Source organism: Telopea speciosissima, chromosome 10 (genome assembly GCF_018873765.1).
Source record: "Telopea speciosissima isolate NSW1024214 ecotype Mountain lineage chromosome 10, Tspe_v1, whole genome shotgun sequence".
In the NCBI taxonomy this organism is placed as follows: domain Eukaryota; kingdom Viridiplantae; phylum Streptophyta; class Magnoliopsida; order Proteales; family Proteaceae; genus Telopea; species Telopea speciosissima.
In genome coordinates, this window is record NC_057925.1 from 36,932,766 (window position 1) to 36,946,265 (window position 13,500).

General features: G+C 44.9%; 1 protein-coding gene across 1 annotated transcript in view; it reads right to left on the minus strand.

Moving 5' to 3' along the window:
* Positions 1-6,462: 6,462 nt before the first annotated feature.
* LOC122643052 (microtubule-associated protein 70-1-like) overlaps positions 6,463-13,500 on the minus strand; it is a 63,275-nt gene continuing 56,237 nt past the window's right edge. The window contains exon 11 of the mRNA XM_043836686.1: positions 6,463-6,739. Coding sequence (XP_043692621.1) covers positions 6,721-6,739 — 19 coding nt within the window. The 3' untranslated portion in view covers positions 6,463-6,720. The remainder of the gene's footprint in view (positions 6,740-13,500) is intronic.

The window sequence follows — 13,500 nt, forward strand, 5'->3', positions numbered from 1 at the left end:
AGTCACAACAGAATTCTTCGCTTGAAGAAGCCCAATGGAAGTTGGACACTAACAGAAGAGGAAGTTTACAAGGAAATGGAGAGCTACTATAATAACATCTTCACCTCTGAAGGTATTGATTCTGCTTCTCTACATTTAATCCTTGAGTCCATAGAGCCAATGGTCACTGAGCATATTAATGCAAGACTTCTTGCTACCCCCACAATAGATGAGATGCGGTCTGCTCTCTATGCAATGGCCCCTTTAAAAGCACCAGGTCCTGATGGCCTTCCTCCTGCTTTTTTCCAAAAGTACTGGGATTTTACATGTGCTGATTTGTATGATATTGTGTATAACTTTTATACTACTGCTACTCTGCCAGTACATTGTAATGAAACCATGCTTTGCTTAGTCCCCAAATGCTCTAACCCGGAGACTGTAGATCAGTATAGGCCGATTAGCCTATGCTCAGAAGCGGTAAAGGTTATTAGTAAGATAATGGCAAGCAGGCTGAAGGAGGCTTTGGAGCTTTTGATCTCACCAATGCAGTCCGCTTTTATCCCCAACAGATCCATCTCTGACAATGTGTATATTGCCCACGAGCTCTTCCACTACATCAATCACAAGAAGAAAGGAAAGCAGAAGTTCCTTGCGCTTAAACTTGATATGCGAAAAGCGTATGATCGTGTGGAGTGGGAGTTCATGGAAAAGCTGCTTCACCGCTTTGGCTTTGCGAACCATTGGATCTAAATGGTGATGTCTTGCCTGCGCTCGGTCTCCTACACTCTAATTATTAATGGGGCGTTGCGTGATAAGGTGACTCCTTGAAGAGGGATAAGGCAGGGTGATCCTCTCTCACTGGCACTATTTATATTGTGTTAAGGCATTGAGCAGCCTTATTGTGAAAGCAGAAAATGAGGGTCTGCTTAAAGGAGTAAGGGTATGTAATCGAGCTGAACCCATCACGCACCTTCTCTTTGCTGACGATTGTTTGTTGTTCTCTGAAATGAAGCTAGCGGAGGTGTGTCACTTACGAGAATGCCTAAATATATATTGTAAAGCCAGTGGTCAAGAAGTGAATTTGCAGAAGTCCACCCTTTCTTTCAACCCAAATGTGCACTCTAAATTCCGTCTTTGGTTTTCCCGTATCCTAAAGGTTAGATATGATAAAGGACCATCCAAATATCTAGGTCTCCTAACGACATTTGGAATTTCAAAGGCAAAACTTTTTCAGGAGCTCTCTGACAAAGCAGAGAAACGGTTTGATGATTGGAAGAATCATCTACTCTCTCATGCTGGAATGGAAATAATGATGAAGTCAGTTGCTTTTTCCCTTTCCAACTATGCTTCGTCACATTTTAAGTTGCCAACTTAACATCATTCACACCTAAAGAGAGCAGCAGCTAATTTCTTTTAGGGTGATGGATCAGACAAGAAGAAAATCCACTGGATTTTCTGGGTTTGACTGTGCTTATCAAAGGAGAAAGGCGGATTGGGGTTCAAGGACCCAGCTCTACACAATAAGGCCCTATTGCCAAAGGTGGCGTGGCGTGGAAGTTATGGCAAGAGCCAGATACAACTTGGGCAAAGCTCTTAAAGAGCATTTATTTCCCTAACCGAGAATTCATGGAGGCCAAATTGGGTTCCAATCCAAGCTGGGCGTGGAGGAGCATCCTAATGGGTCGGCAAGTGCTTAAATCAGGACTGTTGTGGCGTGTAGGAACAGGACCACACAGCCGTATCATGGAGGACAATTGGATTCCTGGAACAGTTGATTTTAAGCTCCAGTATCCACCAAAGGAGGACTGTCCGTTCAATAGGGTTGGGGACTTAATTGATCAGGAGAAAAGGTGTTGGAATGAGGAGCTTTTGACACGTTACTTCCACCCATCTGATCATTCTCCCATAATCAAGATACAACTCAATTTGTTCCAACCTATGGATCAAAAAGTGTGGGGGCTTCAAAGATTGGTGCCTTCTCTGTAAAGAGTGCGTACCATCTCCTTTACAATCAATGGTTGGCATCGGAAAGGACGAAACCATCAACCTCTATCTCTCATACCTGGGAGAATGTTCCAGATGTAACATGGGAAACAATTTGGAAGTGTGATACACTCCCAAGATTAAGAGCTTTATGTGGAGATCTTGTGCAGGGGGATCGGGATCAGCAGCGGCTCTACACCAGAGACAGGTTCCCGTAGAAAAGACTTGCCAAAGATGTGGTTTTGGTGTTGAAACAAACTCACACATCTTGTTGATCTGCGCCTTTGCTCGTTGTGTTTGGTTCGGGTGTTGCTTGTCGCAAATATTGCCAGATGGAGAGGAACTGAAGCTACACAACTGGACTGCAGGTTGGACGAAGTTTACCAAGACAGGTAAATCTGAGTTTAAAAGGATCACCACCCTATGCTCATTCGTTCTATGGTATCTATGGCTGGCGAGGAACGAACTTCTGTTTGGGAAGAAATACTGGTCGCCGGAGGAGGTAGTAATGGCGGCAGAAAAGGCGAGTGGTGAGTTCTTGGCTGCAGGTAGCATGACATTTGTGACCCAGCCAAATGTGGAGAGACAACCGACATCCCAGGTCTGGTCCCTTCCACCCACTGGTTCCTATAAACTGAAGTGTGATGCTTCTGATCAACCTGAAGGCAACCGCAGTGGGGTGGGCTATCTTATACGAGATCATGTGGGGCGCTGTCTCATAGCGGTTTCAGATCTAATGCACTTCACTGATATCTTAGTGGGTGAAGCTCTTGCAATAAGAAGCGGTTTATTGGAAGTCATTTCTGAAGGGGCGTATAGTCTCAAAGTGGAGAGCGACAATATAAGTCATCACTGCCCTTCAAAACTCCTGCAAAGAACTCAAACCTCTGCATCCGAGCAATTGTGGAAGATATATCACACTTAGCTTCATATTTGGATGACTGTCAGTTTATGTATGTTTCAAGGGTTGTAAATGTTGTTGCAGATACCGTTGTCAGGAGGGCCCAATCCGTTACGGATAGGATTGTTTGGCCCAATTCCGATCCTTTCCTATCTACTCCCCTTGTGGTAGATGGTAAGTGTGTGATCCAGGTTGATTAATGGACAGATCTTTCTACAAAAAAAAAAAAAAAGTGGGTTAAGCCTGTAGGTCAAACTACGGTCCAAGGATCAAACCATGGTTCCCTAGGGAAACCAATTAACTGAAAACTAGGGTATTGCACACCCTGGGTTATCCCGTGGTGTCCCATGGGTGCCCCATTTTAATTTTAGGGTTTCCCATGGTTGCCCATGGGAACCCTGGTGCATCCCTGTCAGTGTTTTTCCTTCCCTCATGTGTCCCATACAATTTTAGAACACTTTAGGGACAGAGAAAAATACATCTCTAATCATCACATGGCAAGAGGGATTCATCTCATACTCAAATGCGCAGCGGAAATAAATCGATTCGAGTTTCTTTCGCATTCCATAAATATTAAATAATTAAAAACTGAAGGAATCAATCAAGAATTGCTAACCTGGTGAGCCTCAAGTGTTGTTCCTCTAATAGATAGCGGTTATTCCTCCAAGCAAACAGATCTGAACCTCCAATAGCGCTACCAAGGTTCTCCAAGCCAATCCGAATATATCTCCAACCAGATCTGGGTTTCTATAACCCTAGCTCTCAAAACAAGAGAGCAAGAAGAAGAAATCACAAGAGAGAGAGAGGGAGAACCAAAACCGTGGGAGGGGGTGGCTGTGAAATTCGTGGAAGCCTGTCTCCCTCCTGCGTTTTGGGTTCTATTTATAGATGGGTTTCCAAAACCTAGATGGGAAGAATCCCTGTGAGAGTCTGACACTCTCTCTCCTAATTTGCTCTATTTGCTTATGTCCTGATTGGCTTTATCTGTTTATCTCAGATTGGCTTTATCTGTTTATCTCAGAGTCCTTTGCTTGATGAAGAAGCAGAATCTAATAGGGAAAGTATTAATTAATTACTTTATTTAATATCTATGGATAATTACAATTAGCACCATATCCATTAATTAAATAAAGAACCAATTAAAATAGCAATTTCCAAATAACTCCCTATATGATAACAATTTATCATACACAACCCCCCCACTAATCAACCCCATCATTATGGAATCTAGGGCATGTACATATGTACTACCAAACCCTAATCCATAGTACATGTCCATATAAGAGCGTCTGTACATCTGATCGGGTCCCGCAAAACTCGACAAAACACTTTGTTCAAAATCATCATAAATAATCTATCATTTTATGTAAAATAGATATTTGCAAAACCATTCCCAAAACGGCACTGGATCCAAATTCTGATCCGACCATACACAGACAGTCTCAATCTTGATGTTCCCCAATCAGGCAGTGGTGACCATTTTGGGTAACTCCTTCATTCACAAAGTGTTCACGCATTCCCAGAACACCAGCATTGACTCGCTTGAGTCTCAGTCATTGATGAACCAAAGAATGCGGTCACACTTTGCAGCAACAGGGTTCCCTCAGGCATAGGGTGTCAGTGACGCATGTCTATCCCTTCCTACATCTGGCAGTAATAAATGAGGGAATCGACAAAGTAGATTCTTCTTCAATGCACACATCAAACATGTGAGTACTAGCATTCGTACCCTGACATCACATGTCTAGGCATACCCAATGCGACGACCATATGATAAGGGTGCCCAGCCCAAACCCTAGTCGTGACTACCATTTTAAGTAAAACTTACAGATACATAATGCTCAAAAAATTTATATCGCATGTGACAATATTAAACTAAAATATATAAATGTTCAATACAAAGGTGAACCGGATTAAATCGGACCGAACCCGATTTGATGGACACATACTTATCCAACAAAACCCCATAGGAATTACTTGGTTTGCCCACTAAGTTTGAAGGATCATAGAGGTCTTTCTTCTCTATTATGGGAGAAAGAGTTCAATCAAAGCTTTCACGATGAAAGGGAAGCTTGCTCTCTGTTGCCGAGAAAAACGTCTTTATAAAGTCTGGCAATAAGTATAGCTTGGATCCCATGTCAACGTTCTTGATCCATGTGGTTACAAGCAATTATGTGAACAAAATCTAGTGGAAAGATAACTCCGGTAAGTGAGTCTTATGGATTAGTTGGGATTGAATATGGAATAGCAAATTACTTGTGGCATTAGGATTCCAGAACTCCGTTAGTTTCAACCTGGTTTTACTTGCTCATTAATGCTTGCTTACGTTGACAAAATGAGGCTCCTTGAGATCGAGTTTTAAAGGGGAAAATATTTCCCTAATTCAATTTTTATTGTTGTTTCCTCTCAACAGAACTGTTCATATTAATTTGTATTACCATTCTATCTATGATGTATTGTCCTAAGGTTATACCTTAAAATGTCCACAATTCACAATCCACAATCCACAATTAAAGACAATATTGGGCATATTATTCATAGAATTGTTCATGTGCGTGTAAGATGATTATCTATAAATGCATACCTAAGGAAGAGAGATACAATACATCTCTTAACCTATCATTTCAAGGTTTTAGAATCCCCAAAATCATGGCAGCCTCTCTCTCATTCACTTCTCTATTTTTATGCATTTCAAGGTTTTAGAATCCCCAAAATCATTGCAGCCTCTCTCTCATTCACTTCTCTATTTTCATTCTCTCGGTTTCAAAGCTAGGGTTTGTGAAACCCTAATTAATGAAGAACATTTCTATTGCATTGATCTCCATTGCCCGTTCAAAGTAGCCAATTCAAGTGTTGCAATCCTTCGGAGAATCTACATTTGTGGGTTTTGAGATAAGTCTAAACCCCATTGTATATATTTGTTCAATCCTTAATTGAATATTCCATAATGTTGTGATGCAACATTTTTGTCGGGCATTCCCCACCCGTAACACTCACCTCCTAAGAAAATCCAACTACACAAGACAACCATGAAAGCTTCTAACCAATTAGATACAATTGGACAAACACCCCCCCCCCCCAACCTTTCAAATGAGGAAGTTCTATAGTTTTGGCAAAACCAAGTTAACTCACCCTGTACTGTACACACCAGTTTTTGGATCAAACAGGTCCATAAAAATAGAAAAATTGGCATAAATCAAACCAACGTCAATGAATATGTCTTAGAGCTCACTGAAGCTACAAGAGATTATCATACCGATTTTAGCATGGCCAATCTACAAGGCAAAATGCTTTCAGCATTCAATCAGTTTTTTCAGAACATGAGCCACTTTGCAATTTATGGGATACCACAAACCAGTCCATTGCGTAAAGCCATAAAGGTCTAGTTTTGATTTGGAGTGGTGAAGAATACAATTATGTAATTGATCCAATGTTGGTTTCATCTTAGGGAACAAAGGATTTACATCTGCAACATCGACCAACCATCAATAACAAATAAGGATAACTACTAAACTTGTTACAACAAAAATGTACATGAGCAATGATATGCTGAACCAAGAATCAATACTTTACATAGATAATAGTTGGCCGAGGGGGAAGAAGAAAAGCATCAACCATAGTTGCAGCTCCAAGGGAGACCTCACCAACCTCAAAACCCATATGGAAGAACTTGGATGCACCTTGATCACTCATTGCTTTCTTAAACATGGGATCAATAATAGGCCAAACAAATATGCAAAAATTTGTGAAAGGAAAAAAGCAGTTAAACATGAAAAAACATACAAACCTATTGACTGGGGACTTAGTACATAAACAGTCCTGATCTAATCATTGTGTTGTAGCTATATATCAGTTGCCTATGTGTTCCGCATATTCCTGGGAAAGAAAAGGCACCAAATGAGTATTTCATGGTACTATAGGAACTCCTACAATAGGGGTACCGCACACAGAATGTCATTTCAAGTTTGTCCCAACAAAAAAGATTACATAGGATAACTCAAACAAACTACAGAACAATACTTCATCTATAAGCCTGATAATTTCCCAAAGGGGAGAATATCAACATCCTATAAATAAAATAATAATTGATAAATTAATTATGTGTATAGGTTCATATGCACTTTCAGAATTTTAGTGTGTTTTGATATCTTTTAACATGTCATGAACTTTTCACTTACAAAAAACTTAGTCTCTGATAACCCACCTCAGTCCTCTTATCGCTCAAAGGCAAGAACCTAGTTTAGATTCAAATATCTAACGCCCCAAGGATTTAGTATTCAGACTCGGGGACTAGATCACTAGCTGCCAATTCCAATCTCATCTTGAGCTCACCCGTATCAATCAAGTTTGAGCACAATAGGTGGGTCTCCTAGGCTTGGTCAACCGAGCTCTTGGGGAGATTGGCAGAATTGACTCAACTTCTATGGCCAATAAGATCCCTATCTCTAAAACCATGGTGATACCTGTTGAGCACCGTGGTTGAGATAAATGTGTCATCTGCACATACAACCAACTCATCTTTGTCAACATGAAACAAAAAAATCATCTCTTATTTGAATGGGTACATATACTATTTATTCTAGCAAGACATTTCTCAACAAAATATTTCTTCATAGTGCACGGTTCCTGTAGAAAACGAAGCCTACAACGATGCAAGAAAGAATGGAAATTGCAAACAATCATACAATGCACATAACGATTTTATGTGGCTCGGCAAGATTGCTTACGTCCACGGTGAGATGAGATCTGTTTCAGTATCAATGGAGAATAGGGTTACAACCACTCATCCATACACCTCCCTCAGATTGCATTACAAAGAAAAAAGCCTCACTACAAATTTATAGCGAAACCCTACATGAATTTTACCGAAATACCCATATAGTCCTGTTGCGTCAGAAATCCTCTCGAAGCAAATTCTTCCTGCAAGACAAGGATTAGCAAAGAGTACCGGGCCAGGCCGGTGATCTCACTCCGATGCTTAAGTTAGATCTCTGAGTAATAGTCAGAACAATTAGAATTTAGATGATTTGGACGTGTGTTACCTCCCCTATTTAAGGTGACGGTAAGTGGCGATCGCGCCTGGAGTGGCCAGAGAAAATCTCGGTGAGGAGTGAGACCATGACTGATTGTAATGCGGGATCATTGATGATCCATTCTATCCCACACGCCGGCTGTGGCGTAACGTGGGCAGTGGTTTATTCCCTCCACGCCGGTAGTGGCGTTATATGGGCGGCGGTTTTGGGACCGTGTCGGTTCCCGATGATGGTGTTGTTCCGAACCCGTTATTTGATCCACGACCCGTTACCTGATCCATGACCCGCTCTTATGGATCGCGGATTTATTCCTCATCAGAAGCCCCCCACTCCCCTGGACGCATGCGTCCCAGGGGAGGTCAGGTTACTGCTGTTCTGTGATCATTTCTTCAACACGTGAGATTTGACAGCTGGATGGCTGAGTGTGATTTTCCGCTTCCGCCATTACCAGCCACGTGGCCGAAAAATCTCAAAAGGTGCTTCGACTCGAGGTGTCGTTCGACGTTCCTCCACTGTACGGTCGCGTGTCCATAGGCATTATGACCTCTAGGTTTAGCCCATAGCTAATCGATCCTTGCTACCCTACATCTTCCAATATGACGTCGCCGTGTGGCATGAGCATTAATTTCTCTAGGGGACCCAAATGCCAGCTGACCTCGACCGTCTGATGGGTTGCGTCCCTTGGCCCTTGGGTTTGGAAACGTTCCCTCTTCTTCGAGTACATGGATTGAAATCTCGCTCTTTGCAGCAATCCCTCGCTGATCCCTTTCATTTCTGTGCTTTTCGAGGTTCTTGCCTTCCACCACTGCACTTTGCTCCGGTGTCGTTGTATCCGTGGATTCTCGAACGAAGCTCTAGGTTCTGCTCCAACCGGATTGCGCTCTTTCGTTCTTGTTCTCTTCTGATTTCTATTAGTAAGTGTTATTTTTTTTTTTTTATGTCTTCATCTTCTTCTCAGCCGAACTCCCACAGGGATTCCGGTGATGTTGCCCAAATGAGTGGGGGTTCTGACCCTGAGGTGAGTTTTGAAGAGATCCAAGAGGAACGATCTGCACTCTTTGGGTCAAAGAGATTCTCTGCCTGGGTTCGTCGTTTGACCCAAGACCCCGCTGCTCAGTCCAGCGGCGAGAGGGCTATGCCCGAAACTTCTACGGAGCGCATTGCCGATGGCGGCAGTGTCTCCGGTGTAGAGGAAGAAGATGGCGCCTTGGGTAGGTCTGCCTGTGTGGCTGCTTTTGAGAGTACCTTTACAGAGGATTTATTATCTGCCCTCTGCGTCCGGTACGGATTTCCTTCTTCGGTAGAGACTTGGGTTCCTACCAGAGCTGAGAGGGCGAATACTGCCCCGGCCAAATACTGTGTGCCTGTATGAAGTGTCCTTTCAGTGCGGTCTGCACTTCCCTATTCACTAGCTCGTTCGAGAAGTGCTGGATCACTTTAAAATTCCCCTAGCCGTTTGGTAGCCAATGCTTGGAAGCATCTCTTTGGCTTCTACCTATTCTTCGCCCAACTCGGTCGCCAGGCTTCATGGGCGCTTTTCCTGTATTTTTACCATCTGAAGCAGACTGCTGACGAGTGGTTTTATGTGGCTCGGTGTAGTCCTCCGAGGTTGTACAGACCCAAATCCTTTGTCTCCCACATGCCTGAGTCTGCAAAGAAGTGGAAGGACCGCTTCTTCTTTGCAAGTATTGAGGGCAACCCCTTTAGGGCGGATTGGGGACCTATGCGACTGTGCTCTGGGAACCAAGTCCCTATGCTGAGCTCATACGATTAGCGGTCCGAGATGGCGGCGACGAGCACGGCTTTCAACGTGCGCGGTCTAGCAGAAGAGGGTCTGCTGATTGAGTACGGATTGAGCTGAGCGCAGGGTGAGTTGTTTTCTTTATTGACTCCACTTTTATGACCACGAGCTATATCTGACCTTGTGCCTATCTTTTTTAGTGGACTACGAGCCAGATACCCACGACCTTCGCGAACAGGCCGCATCGGCTAGGAAATGAGCTCTGGAGAAGTAATCTTAGCGCTCTACTCGTTCCTCGCTCCCCGATGTCTCCATAAAGGATTCTTCTTCCTCCAGTGGCAATCAGAGGAGCTAGGAGGATTCTTCCAAGGGCAAAGAGAGGGTGTCTAGTGGGGTCTTACCTCCTAGGATTCCTGTTAAGAGACCGCGTGCTGCAGCGGCGAGTGCTGACTCTGCCCCGAAAAGAGTTGCGTAGGGTGTCGCGTCTTTGGGGGAGACCATCCAGACTCCGAAGGCTCCCAAACCAGCCCCCCAAGATATGCTGAAGGGGAAATCTGGGAAAGGCGTCACCGGCATTCTCCCTCCTCCAAAGGGGAGGAAGCGTCTTCTGCCTCAATAGGAGGACTACGAGGGCGAGTCCTCCCTTCATTCCCCTCGCGTGGCAGGCGAGCTGATGGACTACGGCCCTCCTGAGGACGTTGAAGACTTTCAGTCTCGACCAGATGGGGAACTTCTGAACTCGTTCGTCCTGGATTTCGCTAGGGTATATCTTGAGCCACGCTGTCTTTATTGTAGCTCTTTTGGAGTCTTCTCTAATGTGTTCTTTACTTTTCAGGTTATCCGGGGGTCGAGCGAGCTACGGCGGTAAGTAGCGGCCTTGTTTACCTCCTACGAGGAGGAGAAGAAAATGAGGGAGCTCGCAGAGGAGCAAGCGGAGTCTACGGCGGCCACAATCTCTAGGATGACAGAGGTAGCTAAGGGTCACGAGGACGCGAACAAGTACTTTACTGAGCATATTGCGACGCTGGAGACAGATTTGAAGAAAGCCAAGAATGACGCTGCCATAGCGGTAAGGAAGACTGATTCTGTCGCGACGGACTTTGTTGTCTTTCAGAAGAAGCAGCCTCAAGTTATCGACGAGGCGGTCAACGTGGCGCTGGAGGCCTTCAAGTCTTCAGATGAATTGAGGGAACGTATGAAGGAGGTGAGCCGTAAGGGCTATACGACTAGGGTTGATGATATTGTGAAATACGTCCTTGAGACGACTCCAGGATATAACTTCTCTGGCTTTGGTTACTATGTCCCACCCGTCCCCGCGACCCCGGATGTGCCTGAGATCGCAGAGGATCCTGTGGATAAGGTGGACCTCCTAGTCCCAACGTCTTCTCCTAGCGTTGCTGTGTCTCTCATGGAAGGGCCTGTTCAGCCTACTTCTCCTCCTGCGAGCGTGAACTCGGCCTCTACAGACCTCTTTCCAGATCTCTCCCCTGCCAATACTTCTTTGGACGCAGCCCTTGTTCCTGATCCTACTGCCCAGAGTTGATTGTTTTGATTGTTGCTTCCTTCTCCCTTCTCCTTCTTTCTCTTTTTTTTTTTTTTTTTTCTTTTACTTGCACTTGTCTCGTATTCCTTTATCAGCTTCACGTCTGGGATGTTTAAGCTCTATTCTTGACTGAGGAGATCATGTCTTTCTTCTAACTCTGCGAGTCAGGCTTTCGTGCCAACCATGGAGGCCAGTCCTTTGCTTTCACCTCCGTGAGTTAGGCTTTTATGCTGACCCGCGGGAGTCAGACTTTGGTGCTAAGCCTGGCGAGCTAGGCTTTCATGCTAACCCTGACGAGCTAGGCTTTACTTTGGTGCTAGCCTTGACGAGCTAGGCTTTTGTGCTGACTACGAGAGTCAGACTTTGGTGCTAACCCTGGCGAGCTAGGCTTTCGTGCTGACTACGAGAGTCAACCTTTTGGTGCTAGCCCTAGCGAGCTAGGCTTTCGTGCGACTACGAGTCGGACTTTGGTGCTAGCCACAGCGAGCTAGGCTTTACGTGCCGACTACGGAGTCGGACTTTTGGTGCTCTGGCGAACTAGGCTTTCGTGGCGACTACGAGAGTCGGACTCTGTAATGCTTACCGCGATATTTGGATCACGAAGTGATATTGCATTGATCAAAGATAACTTTACATCGATCACTTAACTGATAAAATTTTTTCAAATTCTCTGAATTCCATGGTCGTGGTATCTTGTTGCCCCCCGGGGTCTTCAAGCGATAGGTCCCTGGCCTGATCTACTTGGAGATCACATATGGTCCTTCCCGGTTTGCATCCAGCTTGCCTTGGTGCTGTGGTTGGGAGGCGCTAACCTTTCGTAGCACTAAATCTTCAGCCCTGAATGTCCTTTCCTTGACTTTAGAATTATAATAACGAGTTGTTCGTCGTTTGTACGCCACGTTTCTCATCAGTGCGTCCTCCCTGACTTCATCTAGGAAATCCAGATTTACCCTCAGCCCGTCTTGGTATGTTCTTTCATTGAAGTTTAAACTTCTGAGTGACCCTGCCACGACTTCTACTGGGGCCAGTGCTTCGGTTCCATAGGCAAGCCTGAACGGGCTTTCCCCCTTGGGCGTTCGAACTGTAGTTCGATACGACCATAGCACACTTAGTAGTTCATCGACCCATTTTCCCTTTGCTTCTGTTAGCCTTCTTTTTACTCCCGCGAGCAAGGTGCGGTTTGTGATTTCTGCTTGACCATTTGCTTGTGGATATGCTACGGAGGTCGTTCGATGTTCAATGCCATATTGGGCGCAGAATGTATCGAATTGCTGGTTGTCAAATTGTTTCCCGTTATCCGTCACCAGGATCTTTGGCAGGCCAAACCTGTAGATAATCTTGTCTCTAAGGAATTTCTCCATTTGTTGCCGCGTGATTTTGGCTAAAGGCTCGGCTTCTACCCATTTGGTGAAGTAGTCCACAGCGACCACGAGATATTTTCTATTCCCTGAGGCTGGAGTAAAGTTACCCAGTATGTCCATTCCCCACATGGCAAAGCGGATAGGACTAAGTATAGAAGCCAACTCCGTAGCGGGTTGCCATGGTATGTCTACGAACTTTTGACATTGCTCGCACCTTTTCACGTATTGGATGGCATCCTTCTGCATGTTAGGCCAATACAGTCCAGCCCTTAGTATTTTATAGGCCAGGTGGCAGCCCCCATGTGGCTCCCACATATGCCTTCGTGAACCTCTATCAAGGCATTCAGAGCGTGTATGGGAGTTAAGCATTTCAGCAACGGGCCTGTAATTGACCTTTTGTAAAGCTCTCCCTCTATTAAAGTATACCGGACGGCACGACCTCGAACCTTACGCGCTTCTGTTTTGTCTTGGGGTAAGACGTCATCTTTTAGATAAACGACGATTGGGTCCATCCAGCTGGGCTCGACCTCGACTTGCGCAACCTCTCGAGCTAGGTGAGCGGGTCCGTAAAGTTGCTCAACGTATACCGAACTGTCCAGCTGCGCTAGCTCTTCTTTAGACAAGCGCGAAAGTGCATTTGCCTTTTCGTTCTCGCACCGCGGAACCCTTATTATCTCGAAGCTCTCGAACGAGCACAATAGTTGCTGCACTTTTTTCAGATATGCTGCCATTCGATCATCTTTGGCGCCATAATCGCCGTTGACTTTATTCACCACCAGCTAAGAGTCAGCTTGTACGGCTAGATTTCGAACCTGTACAGCCTTTGAGGTTCGCAACCCCCCAATTAGCGCCTCGTACTCAGCCTCATTATTGGAGGCGGGAAAGTGCAGGCTTAGCGCGAACTGTATTTTGAAGCCTTTTGGGCTTGTTAGAATGAAGCCCGCTCCCTTGACTTCCGC